This window comes from Neophocaena asiaeorientalis, unplaced genomic scaffold (assembly GCF_003031525.2).
Source record: "Neophocaena asiaeorientalis asiaeorientalis breed wild unplaced genomic scaffold, Neophocaena_asiaeorientalis_V1.1 scaffold26, whole genome shotgun sequence".
NCBI classification, from domain to species: domain Eukaryota; kingdom Metazoa; phylum Chordata; class Mammalia; order Artiodactyla; family Phocoenidae; genus Neophocaena; species Neophocaena asiaeorientalis.
Window position 1 is genome coordinate 3,259,174 of NW_020173108.1, and position 26,507 is coordinate 3,285,680.

The following is a 26,507-nucleotide window of genomic DNA, read 5'->3' on the forward strand; positions in this document are numbered from 1 at the left end:
GTACCATAGATCCTAGAGTTTGTGACACAAATTCCCCTGGTGGGTCACTGGGAGTGGTGTAAGTCGAGCCACTCCTACTTCTACCCCTTGGTGCCTGGACCCCTGTGGTCTACTTGTTGGGAACAGAGCACCATATAACGGTTGTCAATTTAGGCACCTAGTGCCTCAGGTACGCCTTTTTAAAAGACCATTACTCTCCCTATCAGTCCAGCAGCTTCAGTTGGGCAGCATATAACAAGGTCAGTTCATCTCATGGTTCTGCATTCATTGCAGCACTTCCTTTACTGGAAGGTAGATTCCTTGGTCCTTTGTGATGCTATGTGGGCTCCCATGTAGGTTGATCAAACCCTTTGTAAATCCTTCCATAGCGATGTTGGTTGAGGTCATGCAGCCAAGAAACAAAAGCTCATATCCAGAATATGTGTCAATTCGATCAGGATTAATTCACTCCTCTTTCTAAAATCGAAGGGGCCCAAAATTAAATACTTGCCACCAAGTGGCTGCTTGGTCTCCTCAAGGGAAGGTGCTGTATCAGGGTCTCAGCATTGGTCTCTGTTACTGGTAGTTAGGACATTTGACACAAGCAGTAGCTAAATCAGCCTTGATGAGTAGGAGTTCATGCTGCTGGGCCCACGTGTAGCCCTCAATCCCTGGATACTCCATTCCGGCTCCCATTGTATCAACACTGAGGCCAATAACAGAAGCACAATCACACTGTGCTGAGTCATTCTATTCGGCAGTACAGTGTCTCTTCCGATGATTTCTATAGGTAACACATGACTCAAAAATCTTCATATTTTCATGCTTATTCCTATGTAGGTCTATCCACATGCCTCTTCCCCAAACCTTGTCCTTGATCTTCCAATCTTTCTCCTTCCAAGACTTTGGCTAACCAACCAAGTCATTAGGTATTCCCTGTGAGTCCTTGGGCCACTTTTATCTTCACATAGAGTGGATGCCCACGTATATAACCCAAAGTTCTGCCCACTGGATTTCTCCACACTACTACCTTTCCCTGGAGCTGAAGGAGAGGCAGTGGTCAACAGTGGAGAATGAAATTGGAATCAGGAGTTGTGCAGCTTACTTATGCCCTCTGGCTCCATTCTTTCCCATGTTATCACTTGCATCTTACTACAGATTGTTGCTAGTTCTGCCAAACCTTATGATTTTGTGACTCTGACAGAACCCAGCTCAGTTCTGGATGTATGATCACTTCTATGATCAGATGCTTGTCTCAACCAGGGCCCAGGAGTACCCGAGGAACTGTTTTTCAAATTACGTGTAGTTTTCCACTACAGGTGGCATTGTCTGACTGCAATGGGGTTTATGTTGTCATTGTTCAACGGCATGCCATAAGCAGCACATGGCATCTTTTGCCATAACTAACAGCTCTGATATCATTGGGTCTGTCAGGGAGTATGGCTCAAGGGGAAGGGACACTTACATTGCAGGCTGGACCTGCTGCAGATCCCTTTCCTGCTCTGGGTCTCACTCAAATCTAGAAGCTGTTTGTATGAATTGGTTAGAATAGTGTTCCCAGTATAAAATAGGCTGCCTCCAGAACCTGAAGACTCCCACCAACCTCTGTGTTTGCTTCTGAGTGGGGGAGCTGTGAAATACAATACTTTGTTTTTTACTTTGAAAGGGATAGGTTGGCATATCCTAGATCATCGGATCCCTAAAAACTTCACTGATGTGGTAGGGCCCTGAATCTTCACAGGGCTTATCATCCACCCATGGAGGGCATGTATCTTACCAAAGGCTTTGATGTGCTTGCAACTCCTTGTTCATCCAGTTCAAGTAACACAATGTTATCAAAATGTGGACCAATGTCATAGTATATCCAGATGACCCAGATCCTTTCTGACTATGTTATGTTCTGAGGGCGAGTTAATATTCATAGTACACTGCTGTGTATCCATAATGTGAACTTTCTGGTCCTCCCACCTAACAGGGATGGAGAAGAAGGCATTTACCAGATCAACGGCCATATACCATCTATCTGAGACCTTGTTAATCTTCTCTAACAAAGATACCACATCTGGTACAACACCTACAATTAGAGCTACAACTTGGTCCAGTTTGCAGTAGTCCACTGTCATCCTCCAGGATCCACCTGTAGGGAACTGGTCAATAAATGGGTATGTGATGGAGGCCACCATTTTAAAATCTTTTAGGTCTTTAAGTGTCATACTAATCTCTCTCCTCCCCAAGACGCAATATCATTATTTATTTCCTATCTTGGCTGTGAGTATGGGGGCAATTGCAAAGCTTCCACTTAAGTCTTTCTTTCTATAATAGCTCTTATGTCACAGGTAACTGTCCATGCCAGTTATATTCGGGTATGGGAAAAATGACCAATAGGTGGATTTGTAGACCTGGCAGACTCACTATATCTGGGCCAGGACTAAATTTATTACCTAGCCCCCATATGCTCCCACTGTAATGGGGGCAGGGACCAAATGATGATATTTGGTCCCTAGTTAACAGTGTCAGCTTGGAAACTGTGCCCCCAAATCCTCAAAACATTGGGTATTTTCCATTTCCCAGTGTATGGTTATCCAAGTAAATAAGTCCCTTTAAGGAAGTAGTTGAAAAATCATTAATACTATGCACTTGCCATGGTGTGCAGGGTCCTTCCTCCTGGAGATTTGGTCCTTCTGTCAATCAATGAGTTCTGGGTCTGAGAACTGGCTCAGGACCAGAAACTGGAACAAAAGTAATGACTTTATTGTGGTGGCTGCTCTCAACCTCCTGATCATCCATTTTTTACTTCTTTAGATTATCTAGATGGGGCAACACCCTTACTGGCTGACCATCTACCTTGTACCTACTGAAGCTTCGTTCCATTAACCACCTCTACAGCTCTCTGTGGATCAGGATCTTTGGTTGCCACTCTGACCCTGCAGTTCATTAAGATAATTAACCCACTATGCACCTCCTGGTTAAGTGCCACAACCTGGCATCTATTATTTCACGATCTCATCATCCCCACTGTTATCAGGGCACCTTAAGTCCTGGCCTTCAGAAGATAGTCACTACCGAGTTCCTAAATGATGCCAGTGTCCCTATAAACAGTGACATATTCCTTACTGCTTTGGTAAATGGAGGAACTTCCAGGCTGTCTTGCCTTACACAGTATATTCACTTTAGCCCACACGCTTCTCTAAGGTTTGTAATCTCTTCTTCCCCTTGTCTGCCTGGAGGTTCTGTTATACTTCACTTGGCTGGGCCAAGTGTAGTGGCTCAGCCTTTCTCCAAGCTTCCAAGAACTACCCTAGCAGTGTGTCAGCACCGTCTCCTCAGGTCCCCGCCAGTGTTAAATGTTCTCTCATTGGAGAGCTTACATATAAAACACTCCCTCATCCAGCTTTATGTTCCTCTCCCCTTAAGCCAGAACCCTCAGGATCCAGGCCCAAATATATTCTCTTGGCTCTTCCAGGTTTATTTTGGCAAGGTTCTGCAACAACTTTGGCAGCCCTAGCACTTCCCTGGCCCAATTATGTTGTGTCTTGACCCGACTGGCTTGGTGATCAGAGCAGGGGAGGCAAATCCTGAGGAGGGTGCATGTTAACCTGCAAGGCAGAAGCTTCTGCATCCTCTCCAAGCAAGGAGGAGGAAGGGACTGAGTGGTAGCTTAACGGGAAGAAGTGGGCTACTTCTATAGGTCCGTATCCAAGACTTTTGCCCTGACCTTGGCTTAGCAGACATGATGAGGCTGGAATCCAATCTTCTCTTGAACTTTGCCAATCTTACAGTTAAGGCCTGGGCCTGATCCTCAGCTTTTTCTGTCCTCCAGCTGCAAGAGATGAAAGTCTTTTTATATGTTGTTAAGAAGCCCTTCTGGTCTTCATACATAGCCTTTAATTGGTAATTAATCACCCTCAGCATTTCTCTAATGGAATGAATGCCTGTAAGAACAGCCATCCAATTCCATACTCTTCATAATTACTAGTTCTCTTATATTTCTCAAATGCCTGGACACTGTCCCTACCAAGGCATTCCCAGTTCACCATCAGTGAAAGTTTCAACAATTACACTGCTATGGCATGCTAGTGGTGAACCATGCTCCACCTGCCACCAGTAACATGGTCTTCTGTTGCCAGCCTGCCAGTGGGTGGTCCAGCTCCAAAATCTCATTTTGGAATCTGCTTCCTCAGACCATTCTTGGCTCTAACTGTTTTAGATGGGCTTCCCTGAAAACCAGACTGAGACAGTGATTTGGATGCAAGCTAATCACTGTGATATGCCATTGGGATCAAAGCCTGAAATCTAAAGGAAGTAGGATGAGGCAGAGGGAAGAGTTAAACTGCAATGCAGTCATGACAAAGGCTTTAGCTGATCCCATGGGTAGCACTGGAGCTGGGATGGCCTTTCCGAGTTGTCCTGCCTTAGCCAAGTGGGTTGGGCTTTTATAACTTGGATGTAGGACGTCTTTGTTGAGGAGTCGTGACTTCAGGTGAAGTAGCTCCCTTCAGCTGGTGGCAATTCTCAGCAACTCAGCTGAGCGCTCTTAGCCACCAACACTGCCAGCAGCTGAGGAAATGAGTGCTTCAGTCCTAAAGGATGCATGCCAGAGCATCCACTACAGGCACCGAGGCACCTTCTCCTCTGCTTTACCCCAGAGTCCACATGCACAGCCTCGGAATTTTAAAATATCACCAATACCAGGACTACAGAAAACAATTTAATTTGGGGGGTGGGCAGGGAAGGTCTTTTAGTCTTGAGTGGTGTATAGTCAAGAGTTTTAAAGTCATGTGAAGCAGTTCCCCTTTGGGTGATTATGCCACCAACTCATCACATAGTTCAATTTATCTGCTTTGCTTTTAATTTTTAGGGGTTACTTTTTTAAAATTTAAGTTTGATCACTAATTACTTAAAATATTTACAAGGTTTCAAAACAAGGTACATTCCAAGAAGTCTATCTTCTATCCCCACACTTCTGCCGTTTCCTCCTTCTCACTATATATATATGTTGTATATATGTGTATGTATGTATGTGTGTATATATATATATATATATATATGGTTTATCCTTTCATTTAGAAGTACACACACACCACTCACTCTCCCTTTTTCTTAGATAACTGGTAGAATACTGTGATGGTTAATTTTGTGTGTCAACTTGACTGGGGCACGCGAGTGCCCAGACATTTGGTCAAACATTCTGGGTGTTTCTGTGAGGGTGTTTTTGGTTGAGAGTAACATTTAAATCAGTAAACTGAGTAAAGCAGATTGCCCTCCATAATGTGGATGGGCCTCACACAATCAGTTGAAGGCATGAATAGTATTAAAAGGCTGACCTCTGTCCAAGTATGAGAAATTCCTCCTGACTGACTGCCTTCAAGCTAGGACGTTGGCACTTTCCTGCCTTCAGACTTTGAGTTTTATAATAAATCTCTTATTTAAACAAAATCACCAACTTGATGATTTTATTTTAAAAGACTTATTATAAGGAATGCGCCCCTGTGATTATGGAAGCTTATAAGTCTCAAGGTCTGCAGGGTGAGTTGACAAGCTGGAGACCCAGAGAGCCTAAGATGGAGTTCCAGTCCAGATCTGAAGGCTGGAAAACCAGGAGAGCTGATGGTATAGTTCCAGTCTGAAGGCTGGCAGGTTTGATACACAGGATGAACCCATGTTTCAGTTCAAGACAGAAGGCAGGAATAAGCCAACATCCCAGTTTGAAGGCAGTCAGGCAGGAGGAATTCTTTCTCACTTGGATGAGGGTCAGCCCTTTTATTCTATGCAGGCCTTCAACTGATTGGATGAGGCCCACCCACATTAAGAAGGGCAATCTGCTTTACTCAGTCTACTGAGTTAAATGTCAATCTCATTACACACACACACACACACACACACACACACACACACACTACTACTACTACTACTGGTTCTGGAGAACCCTAATACACATACCATCAATATACTTTTTTCCATCTTGATTGTTTTTCACTTAACATTTTATACTAGGGATCAATTTTCAGCAATATAGAGAGATATTTTTCATTTTGATAGCTTCATAGGACTCCATAATGTGGATGTAATCCAGCTTTTCAACCAATCTCCTTCTAATGGACATTTGGGTCATTCCAGTCTTTTGCTATTACAACTAGTGTGGTAGTTACAATAATTTATTCAACATTTCCTTACTGGTGGGCATTTAAGATATCTCCAGTTTATTATTGTTTTATTTTTAAAAGTTGATGAAATAATTACCTTTGTATATAAAGATATCCAGTAATGCTAAGAGAATAGAGAGTTCCCAAAGTGAGTCACGGGGTATGTATGATATGTGTATTTTTGATTTTTAAAAATTTTCACAGAACTTGGCACATTCTTTTTTTTTTTTAAGTTACAGTAAATTACATTCCCACGAACAATGTATGACAGTTCTTATTCCTCACATCCTCTCCAACACTGGATACTGTCACCCCTTCTAATTTTTGCTAATATGACAGGTGAAAATAAAATCTAATTGTCCTTTAAACTTGCATTCCCTGGCTACTACTAGTGAGATTAAGCATCTCTACATATTTAGTGGTTACTGAGATTTAGTTTTCTATGACTTGCCTACTTCTGTCACCTGCACATGACTGGGTTTTCTTTTTCATACTAGAATATAGTAAAAGATGAAACCCTTTTGACTATTTCTTGAGGTTAAAGTATGATCCGGCCCAGAAGTTTCCCTAATTTTGGTACATTCTAACCAAATCAAAACTTAAATCTTTCCATAATCCACCCCCACCCCCCAAAAAAAGGGAAAAGAGAAAAGTGTGGTACTGCATATATGTCCATGAGGACAGGGACTTGTTCACCTGGCACATTCAAATGACTGAAGACCAGGGACCTCCCTTCTGCTTTGTATAACCTTCCTCTAGGACTTTTATACATCTCTGAACTGATGGAAATCCCAATAATCACAGACTGAGTTTCCTGTTGCCTCAGCAGGATGGGGCTTAGCGTCAGATTAATTTTATTTAGAACAAATAATGACTTTTCTTACACCGCAGAGCTTGGAGTAAAATTCATACATGCCACACATCTAAGGAAATGTTTCAAAAAATAATATTTGGGGAGGGAGGACTAGAACTAGAAGGAAAACCTTAGTCCAACTGGAAGAAGAATCCCACTCATGGATCCCAAGATAAGATTAAATAAGAAAATGTGGGTAAATTATGAGAAACCAGAATATGAGAGTATTAGGACTTAAGAAAGTTTTGACTTTGGGATGAAACAAGTGGGGCCCCAAAGGGTTTTGTGTTCAAAAGCAACTAAGTATTTGCTATGAAATTATTTTTCATCATCTCAGCAAGAAGGGATCAGATGCAAGACTTAAACCTATGTGTGTAAAACAGATTTTGCAATTTCTCAATATGGATTTTATAAAAAGATTTGTCATCTCCCCCTCCAGATCTCATCCTACACAATATACTATGAGATACACTACTCTTGACTTGTGAAATAATTGAGTTTTAGAATAATGAGGTTCTGAATATTAAAAATGTAAGTATAAATTAAATAAATCAACATTAACAGCTGCTTAACAGTGATAAAATATATTTTTATTTACTTCGTTGAATCAGAGGGTCATAAAAAAAATTATTGCTAAAGTAGATACCAGGCAAACAGAATGGTGCTTTAGAAGTCCAGTTACCTTGGAGTTTATTTAAACTAAGAGAAAAAGGTCATAATGTTTTCATGCAATACATACTTCGTTCTTTAAATAACAATTCTGACAAATAACAGAAAGAATTAAGGAATGCTGTATTTGTGATCCATACAAAACACCAACATTTTGGGTTATACATAATTTAAAGAAATGTCCCAAACACTTTTCAAAATACTGTAGTAGCCAATACATAGAGGCATGCCTTAGGTGGCCATAGGAATGCAGTTTAGAAAATAAAGGAAAAAATCACACTGTAACTACTCAAATTCTTCAAAATCACTGAGCAAGAAAAGCAACAATGAACTTCCATACTGATTTTACATAACTTCTATACAGTACCTTGACTTAAATCCAAGAGCAAAAGTTAAGCCTCTCCTCCTCTATTTTTGGTAAACAACTGCATGGTAAACTTAGATGACATTTCCCCCGGATTTTACCTGGGAGTGGCCTTTAAAATTTTTTATTTAAAAGAGGGCAGGTTTGGCACTTTTATACTGATGTCACCAATGTTAATATTTCTTGGGATCTCAGGAAGATTCATATTCTTTACAGCTGATACAGCACGGGCTGGAGCTCCTGCTAAGCCAGCCTGTATACAGAAGCAAATAAAAGAAAAAGAAAATGTACAGCTCAGGTGTAGCCCATCAAAAAACACTAAAACTGGAGGACAATGATAAAAGAGTTTCATAAAACAAGCTTAGAGACCAGATGGTAGTTTGAATTGGTATGGAATGGTTACTTTGAAATACTAATCTATAAAGAGAAAACAGTTGACACCTTAAAAAATACAGTGAATACATGCAATGATAACAATGTAAAGATTTAAATACAAATTAACCTGTGCTACGGAAACATCACACACAATATTCAAATGACAAAGCTAGATCTTCACCTATATTTTGATTTAACTGACTTATGATATAAGCATAAAGCATATTTTACATTAGTTTCCTTATTAGACATCTCTTGCAACAACTGTGATAGATTTTGGGTTTTTGCTTTTCAACTGTCATTTATTATTAATATATGCTGTGAAATAAAAACTGAAAGTAATAAATCATGTTCGTTTAGTTTCTTAGGGCTAAACCCTTAAAACATTTCAAAACAATGAAGTTTTTAAAAATTATTTTTTAAAATTGTAGAGGCTCTTCTGAACTTTTCTAGGAAAGTTCTAGGACATTTAAAAAAAAAAATCAGGCTTTTAAAGTGAAGCCGTCAGGACTTCCCTGGTGGTCCAGTGGTTAAAACTTTGCCTTCTAATGCAGGGGGTGCGGGTTTGATCCCTGGTCGGGGAGCTAAGATCCCACATGCCTCGCAGCCAAAAAACCAAAACATAAAACAGAAGCAATATTGTAACAAATTCAATAAAGATTAAAAAAACATAATAAAGTGAAGCCTCAATCCAAAGAGAACGGCTCTGCCTAAAAATGAAACTGCAAGAACAGGATCAATCCAACCCTTCAATGAATTGGTAAAAATATAATGATTAAAAAAATTTTGTCACATAAAGTAGATTCAACATATGTTCAGTTTACAATATACAAATTTAGAGAAAGAAGAGCATAAATGCAAAAGGTAGGATATATATAAATAAATGAATTCTAAAATTTCCAATACCATTAGTGTACAATATTTGGCTTTCATCTTAGTTGGAAAATTTATAATTTTTGAAATAATTTTGAGGGAAAATATGCTTAAAAATAAAGAAAAATGGGGCCTCCCTGGTGGCGCAGTGGTTGAGAGTCCGCCTGCCGATGCAGGGGACACGGGTTCGTGCCCCAGTCCGGGAAGATCCCACATGCCGCGGAGCGGCTGGGCCCGTGAGCCATGGCCGCTGAGCCTGTGCGTTGGGAGCCTGTGCCCCGCAACGGGAGAGGCCACAACAGTTGAGAGGCACGCGTACCGCAAAAAATAAATAAATAAAAAAAAATAAAGAAAGAAAGAAAAATGCATATATATCACTTTTCTCAAATAGCTACATCAACAGTCTTCATATTTTTATGATTTAATTTATATACCAATTAGATTTCAGCAACTTTTATTCAGGTTATGTAATAAAGCCAACAAACACATGTGAATTCAGTGTCATACATTATCTTGCACAAAAGCAATTAAGTAACAAAAACAAATCTTCTACTTTGCTTAGATTACATATATGAGACAGTGTCCATGGAATCAGAAAGATTAGTTTTAATGTCCCTTTTTGTAATTTAGTTTTTTTCTCTCATGTAATCCTACCTCTTTTGTTAATTAAAAAATAATAATAATAAAGCTGTTACCTGAGAAAAATCTTGACTGATACAAAATAGGCCAGTGTAAACTATATGCTGAATAAAGGATACAAACATTGTTAAGCAATGAAATAAAAGCCATAGATTATCAAGTTAGAATTGGAAATAATAGAAAAATCAGTAAAATAGTATTTAATAATATATAGTCCACACAGGCAATGATAAGGGTGATATGGATGAAAAACTCCATACCCAATTAAAGACTGAATAGGGTTGGAGAATTCAATTTTTATAATTTAATGGAGTGTAGTTGTTTTTGATGTATAACTAAAAATTTGACTGACCTCTACATTTATACCTACCTGAAGCAATGCAGTTTTTGTTATACCCCACCTCTCTCCAACTGCTCCCCAAAAGATGTTGGAGATATAGATGAATATTATTTAGGGTAGCATGAATCATATTCAAAAGGATCTTTAACTTGATCTTTTCAAGTTCAGTGTTTAACTCCCAAAATTTAGAATGGTTTAGGATCAGAGAAGACTCTAATTCAAAGAGCTTCCTTTTGCTAGGAAGTATGTTGTTTGCCAAGGGAACAAAAATTATTTTACAAACTTACAGATAACCTGGAACTAAGTATCATTTTTCCAGTAGAAGGATTTTATAATTTTTCTAATTAAAAAATCAATTTGCCACTATTGCTACTTTGGAATTTCTATACAGGGTGCTAATTATGAGTAGGCTATAGAAAAGTAATGACAAGGTATTTAACTATAAACATTTTAAAAGGCATGAATTATTAGAGGATTTTATTATTGAGAAAAAGAGAGAAAAGGTAGGGTGTGTATGTGTGTGTCCATCTGTTTGTTTTACTGGATGCTATGGTTAACATTTATAAGTAGTAAAAATACTTTTTTTAGTATTAAATGTCATTGTCAAGAAGCCTTCTTTTCCATAATACCCTGTACCATGAGCAGCTAAACTAAAGAATAAAACTTCATCCTGTTAAATGTCATTAGATTAAGTCGTTTCTTTGTGACCACAGATGGTGTTGACTGTTAGCTGCTAATGAGAATACATAAAGTCAATATAGCAATTGATTTCAACAGCATACATGTGCCAAATTCATATTATGTAAAACCAAAAGAAGTTTCTAAGTCAACAAACTACAATTTCTCTAAACATAAGCAGCAAGCCATAGACATGCAAAGGATGGTAACTACTCAGAACACGCAAATGAATCAAGAGAATCAAATTATTTCTCAAGCATGTTCAATACTTTTGTGTAGTTATGTCACAAATTTAAATGATAGTAAATTTAAAAATTGTAATGTGTACTTCAATTAAGTTTTAATTAAACTAACATTTTAAGAAATCAGATTCTTTAGAATATAAAATGTAAAGAAAAATATGAGAAGGACTGTTGATCGCTATTCAGATGCTTAAATGAGCTGTCCATGTTTATATACAAAAACTCAGGGCTTAAAAAAAAAAGACGTCATGTCACTCAGGTAGTTAACACCAGAACTGCTATAAAACACATTTCAGTTTCAGACTTCCATGAACGTGAAGTCTGAAACATTTTTATTAAAGAATAAAATGTAAAAGAGGTAATTTGCCATTAGGAAATCAGTTTGCCAACACAAAGGTATAAAGGAATTTTCATCTTAGTTAAGATTTCTTTTTAGTAGGATATACTCAAAACAAGATAACTTTCATTAAGCACAATTTTTTTGAACACTAAAATTTACAGAAATTAAGTTTACCTGACTTGTTAGTGGTATGTACAATTTTAAATGTAAAAATAAGATACTTCTGACAGTACAGCATAGTTCTTATAGATTTAAGATTACACAGTTGACATAAAGGAGAAATAAAAAGAATGAAACCCTACTGGAGAAATAACTTGTTTCCATCTATGTTGTTATACTTGAGCACCACCATGGCAGGTAAACTGCAGCAACTCCACTAACAAAAACAAATACATGAATCCAAAGCAGTTAAGAGTATGAATCGGATGGAAGAATGAAGTACAGCATATAAAAGAATGGTCATGTTTTCTCTCCCATGAGATTAAATAAATTAACAGAATTAAGAGAAAGAAAACAAAATGAAGTCTGCAAGTATACCAAAATGAGGCCAAACAGAAGACTTATACAGACATACTCTCAGAAATTTCAAGCACTTGAATCACAAAGATAGTAATGGATGGATATGATTTGGTTTTGATTTTGTTTTTAAATTGCCAGACCCAAAAATAAACAAAATATGTGCAAGCGAAACTGAAAAAGCAGCATTACTAAAACATATTTCAAAGAATCTGAAGACTCCCTTTTCCTCATGCAATAAGCAATTAGCTTTCTCCAAGGGAAAAGGAAAGAACCTAGATATTTACTTCATCTAACACATAAAATTTCCTACCATCTTAAAATATTTTTTCAAGCTTGATATATAGCATAATAAGATGGTAGTTGAAATAATTTGTACATACTAAAACCTTTACCCACCCATCCTGCTGGAAGTTGCTATATGCACATTCATAATTTTGACCTAACAGCAAAGTGAAAGAACATCAACATTAATAAACACAGTATTAAATGGTTTCAGACTCAAAATCATTAACAAAATAATGGCAGGTTTTGAAAGCATGCTTTGAGCAGAATAGAAAATGTCAATATTTTAATTTCTGAATTTAAGGCAGAATAACTTTTAAACTGGGGACAGGCTTGCTCTTTGCTTTAAAGGCAGTGCTTTAATACTGCAATTATAAACAGATTAGAAATGCTGATGACGGTCCTCTAGTAAGCAAGAACTATGGCATTTTATTAAAATTTTTATCAAAATGAGAATATTTAAAAATTTTTAAACCTTTCAGTACTAGTCATTTTATGTAATCTTAAATTACAGTTTTAATTTCTAGCATAGGATTTACCTGTGTGAAATAAATATAGCAGACCGAAGTCATTTATGGATTTAATATAAATAGTTTTGACCCTCACAAGTGACCTCAAGGGTCCTCATCATAATTTTGAATAAGAGAGTAACTGTGTGTCAAAGTAGAGGGGCAGAACCAACTCACAAGCTGACTTTCCAACATCTGTATCTTAGGGCTGCTTTTCTTGTTATCTATCTTTGAAAATAGACACTTGATTAAAAAAAAAAAAGCAAATTACTAGTTCTAGTGATGGAAGTTATAAGACCTAAGTGATTGATGGTTCTTAGAAAAAGCAATTTAACATAAATTAAAGACTGGAACATAGAAACTAGCAGTGATTGAGATCAATGGAGTAAATGAGACCATTACATATTTTCTATTCCCAGGATAAAGTAATACAGATCCAGGGTCCAAAAGTGGTGTCCCTAGCTTCATGATACATAGCCCACTAACTTGGGATAAGAAATTGTAAAGCTACCTGTATGTTGCTGCTTCTTAAACACATCCAGAACGTAGTAATTTAGTGTCTAAGAAGCAATGCCAAATTCCCAGTGGCATTTTTCTAATTACTAAAGTGGTTAACCTAACTTGTTAAGTTTACACATTTTTTCCTTGCATGGCACTCAATAAAGTATTCTCATTTTGAAATTTTTAAATGGAAGTATATGAACATTTTCATTTTCTTGAAATGTTTTTGTACAAAGAAGTTGTTCATCACCGTCTCTACATGGAAATGTTTAAAGAGTAATTCACACAGGTAACTTATGGTGTGAAAAATGCACAGGAACTAGCAGACAAAATTTAGTTTTGTACGGCTAGGAGTCTATTTAAAACATTTCCAAGTTTTGCCAATACGCTTTGCAAAAATTTTCAGGGTTTACAATACCTTATTGAGTCTTACTATGATATGCTTGGATATCAGAAGGTTGCTACAGTGAAAATACATTTTATTTTGGTCAATATATTTAATTCCATGTTTTAGAGTATTTATTTCTATTTTAGAAGATTTCTGATCTTACTTTTTGTTGGCTACTTCTAATATTCACCTGTTAGTCAAAACTGCAAAAGCAATTGTTAAGACTTTGGAACTGAAAACCATTAGGTCCGGGGAAGGGGACTATTTAATAGTCACTGTTCTAAGCCTTTACCAGTTCCCACTTTGTATGCTAATCTCTAAAGGCTCAGCTTTTGGTTTTTAAATTCACAGCTTCCAAAACCCAGGATACAATTTTATGTTAGAATCCTAATTTAGAAACAGGGGAAAAAAATCTTTGAGAGTTAAATTAAGGTTCTGCCATATGATGCTAAAAATAAACTCTGATTTACATACAAAGTAAATTGTCATTTCTACAAATGTAATTTGTCAGTTAAATGACAATGTTTTAAAAAAAAGAACAAAAAAACTTAAACTTTCCTTTTACAATGCAGGCACACAAAACAGAACAAACATGACATCAATGATATACTAGTAAAATACACTAAGTCCAATAAAAGATGAATAAACTACAAGGAGAAACTAGAATGGAAAATAGGCTACAGGGACTATATGGGTTCATTAACACAAAGAATTTTTGAGTCTGGCCTAAATAATTAATTGCCTTTGACATCATTTTGCTTTCCCTTTGTTAAAATACATTTTTCTCAAAGTCAGCAATACCTTGTCTACCTGTCCTGTCTGGGAGATTGAAAGATAAAGGTCTGTAAGAGAGAAGAATGGAAAGAGCTAGAAAGATCAGGATGTTCGGAAAAAAGAGGACTGACTTTTAAAAAGTAGTGACTAAATTCAGACCCATTTATTCATCTTGAAAATCACATGAAATACATAAAGGCTACCAAGTCTCCCCAACCCCACCCCTCTACCTCCACCCCCAGGGAGTCCTTTTACTCCTAGGCAGATTCCTGAGTGCCTCTTACACTTCCCCCAAATCCCACCAACCTCCCAGCTTAAATCCTCCTTTCCCAAGATCCCAATGTTATAGTAAACCATTTATCTATCAAAGCAGGATAGATGAAAATATATTCAGCGCATATCTTTGCTTCTCGTCTCTTTAAAGATCTGGGTGATCTTTGCTTCTACCTGTCTAGGTAATGGGAATTAAACTGGTTCACTTTTGACTGTTACCAGAAATATACTACTTTTAAGATAAAATAATAAAATCTTTGATTTCTGACAAAGTAAAGGCGACTCGATACATCCATGTTATATTTTAAAAGCTGTATCTTAATTATATCCAGGCTTCTTAAAAGATAAATGATATTCTAAACATTACTTAAATTAATTTTTAAAACATGATAAACAGGTCTTTTCATCAATCATGGTATTCTGAACTTTAAGATTTGCTTTGTAGCTTTTTGCTTACATAATACATTTTAACTAAAATTTTGTAAGAGTAAGATTAATAAAAGCTTATAGCTTGCTCTCAAATAATTTTGGATTATTCTGCAGTCATATATTTGGTAGATATAACCAGTTTAAATAACATGGAAAAGGAACCCATATGAAAACTCTTGACATTTCACTGCATCTGGAATAAAGCTGGTAGCCTTCCAAACACACTTAATATATATGAAAATTTCTGAAAAATTACATAAAATCAACATTATTTCAACACAATTTCTTAAAGTATGATCAGAACTGTATGGCTTCACCGTGACTCAAAATCCTACTTTATGAGGAAAATATTCACACATAGAGAAACACTTGATAAACATATGTTAGTTTATCCATCAGATTTATGTGACTCAAAATCCTACTTTATGAGGAAAATATTAGCAGACATCACACATAGAGAAACACTTGATAAACATATGTTAGTTTATCCATCAGATTTAAAACATACTTTTTTTGTAAAGGAGAAAAAGAAAAACTAATTTGGTAGCAGATAACAATTGATTATACATGTTAAAAGACAATCAGTGGATGAAAAACAAATATTCACCAGTATTCAAAACCATTTTAAATAGCATGTTTAAATAGCATGTTTCTGTTAAAGGACTTTAAGATATAATGTTCTTATAACTATTTCCACTAAAAATGTAAATTCTTTATTTTACTGCTCTTTATAGATAAAAAAAAAACTGGCTCATTAACAAAGTTTTACTGGACAATCAAAAAGCAAATATCCATTATGTAATTATTACAGGTCCTTCATGACTTCTGTCAATATTATATACAGCAAACCTAAGGAGGAAAAGGTGGGCAGGCGGGAGGAAGGGCACCACCAATGGAAAGGAGTTAAATACCTGGAAATGTGATAATTCCAGACAAGAGGTCGATATATTTTTACAGATGATTACATGGAATTCACACATTACCACATATCCACTCATTTTAGACTAATTATTAATGGATTGTATCACTGTCTGTCTCTTGGCATTTAAAATCTATAACCATATAGTTTTGTAAAGCAAGGTTCAACAGACATAAATTTCAAGTTATCATTTTAAGACTTTAAAAACTATAGCTTAGTGTTTATGGTAAACCTTTTGCCATATTGAACAATACACTGCAAGCCAACTCTAGTAAATAATATTCTTAGCCCTTTTCCTTGTCCTAAAACAAGATTTTCTCTATTAATCTAGTTTGTTTTCCCTTTTCAAAAATCAGTATTTTAAAAATTGGCTGTAGAACACACAAAATATATACAATTACTTAAAGAGTCATAATTTTAAGCTCTTCCCCATTACAACCCTCTCCTTTGGGAAACCAAGGAGGATGATAACTTGAGATAAAGAGAAATTAAGGACTATTTTAATTTAAAACAGAACATTGGAAAATGTTTTTATACAAAACTTCAACTGTTTCTAATCCTCAGATTTCAGATTTATCCACCATCCTGTGTTTCATTCCATTCCAATGAGCACAGCATTTTAAGCTGATCTTTTGAAAAGCCAACAAGATAAAAATTCTTCAGAACTCACCTGTTGTAAATTAATGCTAGCATATTTTTAATATCTTTCTGCTTTTATAGTAATATTTACTTTAGACCAACCAAATAACTGTACTAATAATTATAAATAAAATTAGTTTTCTGCATTATGACTATAAATACCAAAGGTAAGAGTATCCTCAAACATGTGTAGTATTGAATGAGATATCAAGACTATTCATCTTTCTAAATTTCTGTATAGCAATAAGAAACAACCAAAATCATGTAAACTTGAGAGGCTCAGCTACAGCACCTGGTACTGATATTCAGCCTTGTTATTGAGGGAAGAGTCATACAATTCTAAAGTAGAGTTTTACAAAAGGCTAAACTGCTGGTTGGTCCTCATTCACTCAATTTAGCAGCACAAAGTTAGCTGTATATAACTAACCAAATCTTTCTCTTCTAGAATGCAATAAAAGCCATGAATACGTGTATCATTATATGGAATGTATGATTTAGCTAACTTGTCAGTGACCTTTGGGAAGGATCCAGAATTAAAAGATTAGAGCATTGAATTTCTTTTTTCAATGTGCACTCAGGCCTACTAAGCACCCATTATAACATTACTTCCTTATGAGAATTCCATTTTCTCTCCTTTCCTTTTGCAGAAATAGTTTTATAAAACACTAAATTTATATATCTTTAGAAAACCAGTTCTAAGACCTCCTTGATAATTAATGACTAAGGTTTAATAACAAATATTGATTGCATTATTCATAATTTCTTTTTTAAGCAACAAGAATTGGGAATTTTATTCATTACCCAAAGCAATTACGACTGTGGCTAAAAGAATACACAAAACTATTTGGTGGGTAGTGGTCACAGAACATTTAACATACTAAAATGTGTATATTCCACTTCTTTTTAAAATTGAATAAGCATACCAGCTGTACCTAAAGGGTGATACTGAAGGACAAACAGTGAAAGCTACAAATCATGCATAATTTATGATCATGCTTACTACCTTCATTAACTAAAGCACTTTCCATTCTTACCTCAGATTTCTCCAGTTTATTTTGTGCATCAATTTGTGTAACAATCTCATTCATGTTGGTCTCCAATACCATTCCCCCCATCACCATTTCTGCAAGAATATTGTGAACCTAAAGAAAGAAAATTCACTATAAGAATGTTTCATGATCCCAGTAATTTTTCTTTCAAATACTGCTGTTTTATGAGCTGTAAAACAAAAATAATTTGGAGTGAAGACTCATAATACACTTATGTCACTACTGTGAAGCCTTAGGCAATTATACAAACCTCTTTAAATCTTAGTTTAATGAGCTGTAAAACAGAGATAATAATAGTATCTCCTTCATAGACTGATGGAAAGATTAAGTGAGGTCAGTGACCATGGAAGTGCGCAAAACAAAGTAAATAATCAATAAACATTAGCTACCATGATAGTATCAGGATTAATGCTAAAAAAAAAAAATGACCCATAAGGGCCTTTTATACCTGATTCTTAGTCTGTAATTATTAAGTTGTTTTATGCTCAAGGTACTCAATGAGGCTATGTGGCATTCCTACAAGCTCTAGATTTAAAATGAAGTAAAAGTTTCATTATATCATAGGTACTTTAATAACGCTTTTACCCCAAAGCCCTCTCTATATATCTAATTACTCAGATTTTTTATGATCAAATACATCTTACAATGACAAAAACCAACATTTTCCATTGGGGAGAAAAACTATAACCCAGGTGTTTTGTCATAAGGTATTTTACTGGATCAAAAATCACCAAGTCAAAGCTGGAGTGTCACAGAACAGTATACTGTGCTACAATTTTTAAAAAGCAATGTGGCAGCATTAAGAATGGAGACTCTGAAATTAGAAAGGTATAAATACTGACTCTATCACTTATTAGTTGTATACCCTTCAGAAGTTAGTTACTTGACCTCTCTGTTACCTTATCTGTAAAAGAGAGGTAGAAATAGTATGGGTACCTCATAGAATTATCATAAGGATTAAATAAATTCAAGTGAAGCACCTAATAGGTGCTTAAAAAATAAAACCTAATAGGTATTTTAAACAAAAACTTTTAAAAATTAAATATATAATTATACTGTTTGATTTTCATTCCTTTTTAAGTTTTCATGCAAATGTACTCATGATTTTTAAAATTCCTATTATTTATTAATGTTTCATTTTGGAAAGATGGACACCTCACATACCAATTTTGAAGAATTACAGAAATTACTTTTCCTTAGCAAACAAAACCAGAAGCTACAATTGTTTTAAACAATAGTGCTAAATATCATCACTTCTACTACTATCTTTTCTGTTACTAGATACCATTTATTAAAACTCTGTTTTGATGCTGCACTTACAGTATCTGATTTAATTCTCACATTAACCTTTGTTACAGCTGAGAGAATAAACCAGCTCACTCAAGACGCATAAGCTAATATGTGGCAAATCAATGACTCAAACCTAAATCTGAGTGATCCAAGTCCAATACTTTGCTTTCTTCTGTTAACAATAATAAATGAAATTGATACAGCAAATCATAATCTACGAAAATTCAATTAAAGGTCAAGAAGATAACTAGGTGATAAAATAAAATTACCTTATAATAGCTAATAGGTACTGTATGCATAAAAAGTGTTCAGAAAGAAAGGCCATGGCCAGGGGACAGAGATTCATTAAAACTTCTGTTTTAGCAGTGGAAATTCCTCTTTTCTTTTTAAAACAAATTCTTATGCAATAGCGTAAGCATAAAAAGTGTTCAGAAAGAAAGGCCATGGCCCGGGACAGAGATTCATTAAAACTTCTGTTTTAGCAGTGGAAATTCCTCTTTTCTTTTTAAAACAAATTCTTATGCAATAGCGTGACTTATATGCTGATAGAAGTGTAACAACTCCACCACCCCCGTTTTGCTCAGGCTTTCTTATGGGTTCATCCCTACATATACATTGTACTATTGCCTTTCGAAACATCTCAGAACACAAGCACTAGATTGGTGGAAACTACAGATTTCAGTAATACTGAAATATCTACCAACTTTAGAGGTAACAAAATATGGGCAGCCTACAAATGTGGGTCGTATGTAAGAAATTCTAAGAAATGAATGTAAATTTGCCCTTACAGTAAAAATAATTCCTATGAAAGCCAGTTCAGATCCAGAAGAGACAGAAACTAGTATTGAAGGGCCTGTGAGCTAAATTCTTAAACATAATCTCACTTATTATAAAGATAATAAATGCCTAAAGAGTGTATTCTCAGTGAGGAGGTACAACACGTTACGTAGAAATTTAAGGAGAGGGCTTCCCTCGTGGCACAGTGGTTAAGAATCCGCTTGCCAATACAGGGGACACGGGTTCGAGCCCTGGTCCAGGAAGATCCCACATGCTGCAGAGCAGCTAAGCCTGTGTACCACAACTACTGAGTCTGCAAGCCACAACTACTGAGCCCATATGCCACAACTACTGAAGCCTGCATGCCTAGAGCCCATGCTCCACAACAAAGAGAAGTCACCACAATGAGATGCCCACATAAAGAGTAGGCAACAAAGAGTAGGCCCTGCTCGCTGCAACTAGAGAAAGCCCACGCACAGCAACGAAGACCCAACGCAGCCAAAAATAAATAAATAAAATAAATTGAAATAAATAAATAAGAAATTTAAGGAGATAAACATCGTGGGAATGAGAACTATTAATTGGGAGGCTACTCCAATACTATTCAGGTTATGGTGTCCAAAGTAAGGTATGTCACATGAGGAGGGGAAATTAAGAAGGTGAACATGTCTACTGATAGAAAAATTCATGTTCCAACAATTGAGAAGAATTTTTGGCAGACTTAATATGAGAAAGAGGATGATAGAGCTCTGCTTTTAGCTTAGCCCTAACTCATATGGTTGACATATTTCAGTATTTATAAATTTTACTTAAAACAGATTTTTATGGAAATAAAAGGGTAACAATTTGCTTATAATACAACTCATCTACTAAACTGCTTTGATGTTCACCAAAAAGTTCAACGAGTTTTCACTCTCTCTTATGAATTTTTATAGGTATTTAAGTGTTTAAAAAGTGACAAATACCACACTAACTGTATTTTTGCCTTTTTCTTCTGGACATAGACCGTAACTTCTAAATTTCATTTTTATTTTTTTAAATCACAATATAAGCCATACAGAAACTTATATATAAAAATAGTCTCTACCATCCTCTGCTTCTGTTATTAGGTCCCTCTAAAGATAATCACAGTTAATTGTATCTTATATATCCTTCTAGAAAACTTGTTATGCATATACTTGTTATATGTGTGTGTGTATATATCTAATGTACACAAATGAGATCACATTGCACACATTATTCCCACAGTTCTACAAGAAAATAAAGATTGAATTGTCGGTGCTTTGTGACCACCTAGAGGGGTGGGATAGGAAGGGTGGGAGGGAGGGAGACGCAAGAGGGAAGAGATATGGGGATATATGTATATGTATAACTGATTCACTTTGTTATAAAGCAGAAACTAACACACCATTGTAAAGCAATTATACTCCAATAAAGATGTTAAATGGGGAAAAAAAAAGAATGACAAAAAAACCGACTGAATTGAAAGTTAGAGGCAAGAGAAAATGAGCATTATGAGTTAATAAAATAATCAAAGTTACTGGAGCCAGATATATGTACAAGAATAAGAATGATCAATGAAACTGTTGGTAAGAGCAAAGAAAAATACAAAACTAAAACGGTGAATCTACACTATTATCACACACCTAAAAATGAGAAATATACAGATTCCTCAGAAATATTGGTAAGTTATTAAATGAACAAATGAGAGGGACAGAATGATATCTATAATATGGTCCCACTGAGGTATACTAAAAAAATTACACACACTTGGATATACCCAGAAAAATTTTGGAAAGGCACGAAAATAATTAGAAAAAAAAAGACTTTATTTTTTTAAGAGCAGTTTTAGGTTCACAACAAAATTAAGAGGAAGGTACAGAAACTTTCCCATACATACAGCCTGGCCTCTGACATGCACAGCTTACCCAGAGTGGTAAATATATTACAACTGATGAACCTACACTGACACATCATAATCACCCAAAGTCATAGTCTACCTCAAGAGCTCTCTTTTGGTGGTGTACATTCTATGGGTTTGGATAAATATGACATATATATACCATTATGGTATCACACAGAGTATCCTAAATATCCTCTATGCTCCACTTATTCACCCATCTCCCTCCCTCCCCAAGCCTGACAACCACTAATCTTTTCAGTATATGCATAGTTTTACCTTTTCCAGAATGTCATATAGTTGGAATCACACAGTACATAGCCTTTTCTGATTGGTTTCTTGCACTTAGTAATATGCATTTTAAGGTTCCTCAATGTCTTTTCATAGTTTGATAGTTCATTTATTTTTAGCACTGAATAAAATTCCATTGACTGAATATAACACAGCTTGTTTGTCCATTTACCTACTGAAGGACATCTTGGTTGCTTTAAAGTTTTGGCAACTATGAAAAGAGTTGCTATAAACATCCATGTGCAGGTTTTTGTATAGACATAAGTTTTCAACTCTTTTGGGTACATACCACAGAGCACGATTGCTGGATTGCATGATAAGAGTATGTTTAGTTTTTTAAGGCATCGCCAAACTGTCTTCCAAAGTGACTGTATCATTTTGCATTCACACCAGAAATGAATGAGAATTCCTGTTGCTTCACATCCTTACCAGCATTTGGCGTTGTCAGTATTCTGGATTTTGGCCATTCCAATAGGTATATAATGTGCTGCAAATATTTTTTAATAGATAGTAGTTGCCTAAAGAATGGGATTGGAGGACTGAGGAAGAAAGGAGACTTAGCCTTCTTTCATAGTTTTTGTTTGTTTGTTTGTTTATTTGTTTTGAAAACTTTTAACATGAGCATATATTACTTAAAAAAAAAACACCTTCCTAAAGAGTAAGAGAGATCATTCAGGGAACAATATTAAAGGCAATGGCCATGTACCTATTTAAGTTATTTATTTATTTATTTATTATTATTTTTTTTAGGCAGGGGACTCTCAACCACTGCGCCACCAGGGAAGCCCCTATTTAAGTTATTTAAGAGGTAGCTCAAAGGTGTTGAATATTTGTTAGTGATAAGAGAAGCACGCCACTTTTTACATGTGTTAAACAATAAGTCTTTTTATGTGTCAATGCAGAACCTGAGACTTTGGCTTAAAACTACTGTAACACATAAGATTAAGTGATCTCTATATTATTTTATTATTATTTACAAAATATTATAATGCACACAGTTGGCATCTAATAAATATTAGATGCCAACACTTCTTTCTTCAAAATCATTTATCTCAATTATCTTAAAATTCAAAAGTTAAAAGAACACGGCATTTTTTGTACTTAGTCTAACTACCCCATCAGTAAACCATATTTATTAAATATTTACATACAGTGCTTACAGACAGCAGCATCTTAGTTGAGTAAAGCCTACATAATCATTGGAGAGTAAATGAAGATTAAATCAAATACATTTCACTTTTTACTGTTTTTTTTTTTTTTTTTTGTCACACTGCACAGCATGTGGGATCTTAGTTCCCCGACCAGGGATCGCACCCACCCTCCCTGCATTGGAAGCATGGAGTCAACCACTGGATCACCAAGGAAGTCCTACATTTCACTTTTTAACAGTTACAGGTCAACCAGGCAGAACCGAGCATCTAAAAACAAAAAAATGAAAGGAAGTCAAATTACATAGAGCCCTTTCTATGGATTGTCACTTGTTTTCAAAGAATAAAGCTACTTTGCTATAATTTATGCTAGAAATGAGGTCCTTTGCACCAAACATCTTTTAATTTGACTACATTAATATCTTACTACAGGGGTGGTCAAGTAAAATATGGCATATACGTTCTACACAATATTTCACTTAAGAATAAAGCTGATACATATATATTGATACGGAAGGATCTAAAGAGAGATGAAGTTAATAGAGCAAGGCATAGAACATTATGTGAAATAAAAACATGCTTTATCACTCACTGAACCAAGAGAACTATGCATATCTTTGGAAACATATAGAAAGAAAGTCTGGAAGCCTACCTAGACAAACTATTAAGAGAAATTACTTCACGGAAGTGGGGTAGCGGTTAATAGGTATAAGGAAGGGGACAAGGTAAGAAGAACTTTCATGTTTAATCATATAGCCTTCAGTACTATTTGACTTCTTTGTTTCAAGAAATTTAAGTATTATTATTGTAATTTTAAAATAACAAAATATATGAATAACACTGTAATGTTAATGGTTTGTGTCTGTGAGACAGACAAAGACACAGACACAGGCAGACAGACACCACACATCTTCCTAAAACAATTACTTGAGGACTGGGGTAAGGACATATTCTTCACATAACCCTGCAAAGTGTTAAGCACTCAATAAATATTTTGTAAAATGTGTTTTGCAAGGAACACCTCCCTCTTCTCCTCTTGAAAAAGAAAACTGAACAGGAGTTTTAAAAGGGGTTGAAGGGGAGGCAAAGCAGAGTTATAAGTCTACTCTAAAGACCATAATACTGTAAGAAATGTTTTTTTTATTATTAAGAAAATAACCGATTTTGATGAAATGACACATTATTTTAAATATGTTAGCAAATTTCCATTTATGTACCTGTGGGTCATACTCTTACTAATTTGATAATAAAATGTTAATACATGTATTTTCTAATAAAAATTTAAATAATGTACCTCAAGTAATCTATTAATACCTGTATTTATAATTCTAAATGGTCTAAACCTCACTTCATATTTTGATATTTCTTCAAATGTAAGTACAATTGATCATAAAAAACATCATTACTTTACATATCACTGAAAAGGAAAAGTGCTGACAATTAAATTATGACAAGCAGCCAACCTCGCTGCCTCAACCCCGCCAGGGTAGCGGCCAAGCAGAGGGCTGTTGGGGGCAAGGTACGCATGGGGTCTTCAGATGCCTGCCTCCCACCCATCTGCTGTTGCCAGACCAGTGGGAGGACAGAGCGACCTACTCCACTGCTCTAGGGACTTTCCTGGTGGCGCAGTGGTTAAGAACCCGCCTGCCAACGCAGGGGACACGGTTCGAGCCCTGGTCTGGAAAGGTCCCACATGCCGTGGAGCAACTAAACCTGTGCACCACAACTCCTGAGCCTGCGCTCTAGAGCCCATGAGCCACAACTACTGAGCCCTCGTGCCACAACTACTGAAGCCCGCATACCTAGAGCCCATGCTCCGCAACAAGAGAAGCCACCGCAAGAAGAAGCCCGTGCACCACAACAAAGAGTAGCCCCCACTTGCTGCAACTAGAGAAAGCCTGTGCGCAGCAACGAAGACCCAATGTGGCAAAAGAAAATAAATTTAAAAAATAAAATGTAACTACCAGAAAAAGTAAAAAAAAATTATGGCAAGCTATAGAATTGTAAATGCATACTGATCTCAAAAATGTTAAAATGTGAAAGAAAATCAGCATTTTTAACAAAGTATGATATTTTCTTGTCATGCTTTAGCTCTATGGGTATTTATAAATAAAAGCTATAATGAAAAAATTTAAGTAAGAAAATGGATGTCTTTGGGTTTTACTGGAGTCACTACCAACATTTAAAAAAAGAAGCTTAGCTTCAGAAATACATCCTCTCAAAATATATTTATCAGAACTTCATTAAATCTAAAAATATATTAAATTTTTGTATAATTATTCTCCAACAGGATAGCTGACATATCAAAGTGTTATATAAATCAAAACTTTCACCTGGGGACTTCCCTGGTGGCACAGTGGTTAAGAATCCGCCTGCCAATGCAGGCGACACAGGTTCGATCCCTGGTCCAGGAAGATCCCACATGCTGCGGAGCAACTAAGCCCTTGCACCACAACTACCGAGCCTGAGCTCTAGAGCCAGCAAGCCACAACTACTGAGCCTGTGTGCCGCAACTACTGAAGCCTGTGCGCCTAGAGCCTGTGCTCCACAACTAAGAGAAGCCACTGCAGTGAGAAGCCCGCGCACCACAATGAAGAGTAGCCCCCACTCGCTGCAACTAGAGAAAACCCGCATGCAGCAATGAACACAGACAAAAAATCAAAACAAAACAAAACTTTCACTTGATAATATCATTAACCTGAAGAAAGTGTTTGCTAAGGAAATAATCAGTGCTACAGGTATGTGGATATCTTGAGATTGATGCAGTTGAGCAGGTTCTCCTGCTAAAGAGCATAATCCCCACACAAACTTCTCTCTTCTTTAATATTGTATCATGAAAGAGAAGTCTAAAGTATGACAATTTTGTAAGTAATTTTGAAAGGAATTAAGAGTATATTTTGTTAGCCATCAAAATTTTGATAAAATTTTCAAGACAAAATAGAAAGGTTAAGTATATAACATACTTTAACATACTATAATATACTAATAATAATGAGGCATTTGTTAATTGCTGACCAATGGAAAGCAACAGTGGTATAGTAATTTAAAGCAACAGGTAAAGGAATTCCCTGGTGGTCCAGTGGTTAGGATGCAGTGCTTCCACTGCAGGGGCACAGGTTTAATCCCTGATCCGGGAACTAAGATCCCACAAGCCGTGCTGTGTGGCCAAACAAAAAACAAAAATAAATAAATAGAGTAATAGGTAAGAGTGATTCTATTTTGTTACACAATGCATTTTATACTCACACTGAATATGAATGTTTCAAATCGGAAAATTCAAAATATTCAAGTCTGAAAAACTAGAAAGCTGTTCTACTTGCTATT

At 35.9% G+C, this 26,507-nt stretch overlaps 1 protein-coding gene across 1 annotated transcript in view; it reads right to left on the bottom strand.

Annotated features, from left to right (window-relative positions):
* Window positions 1-7,543: 7,543 nt before the first annotated feature.
* AP3S1 (adaptor related protein complex 3 subunit sigma 1) overlaps window positions 7,544-26,507 on the bottom strand; it is a 73,434-nt gene continuing 54,470 nt past the window's right edge. Inside the window, exons 5-6 of the mRNA XM_024743403.1 lie at window positions 17,763-17,870; window positions 7,544-8,261 (exon numbers count right to left, since the gene is read on the bottom strand). Of these exons, the coding sequence (XP_024599171.1) occupies window positions 8,133-8,261; window positions 17,763-17,870 (237 nt within the window). The 3' untranslated portion in view covers window positions 7,544-8,132. The remainder of the gene's footprint in view (window positions 8,262-17,762; window positions 17,871-26,507) is intronic.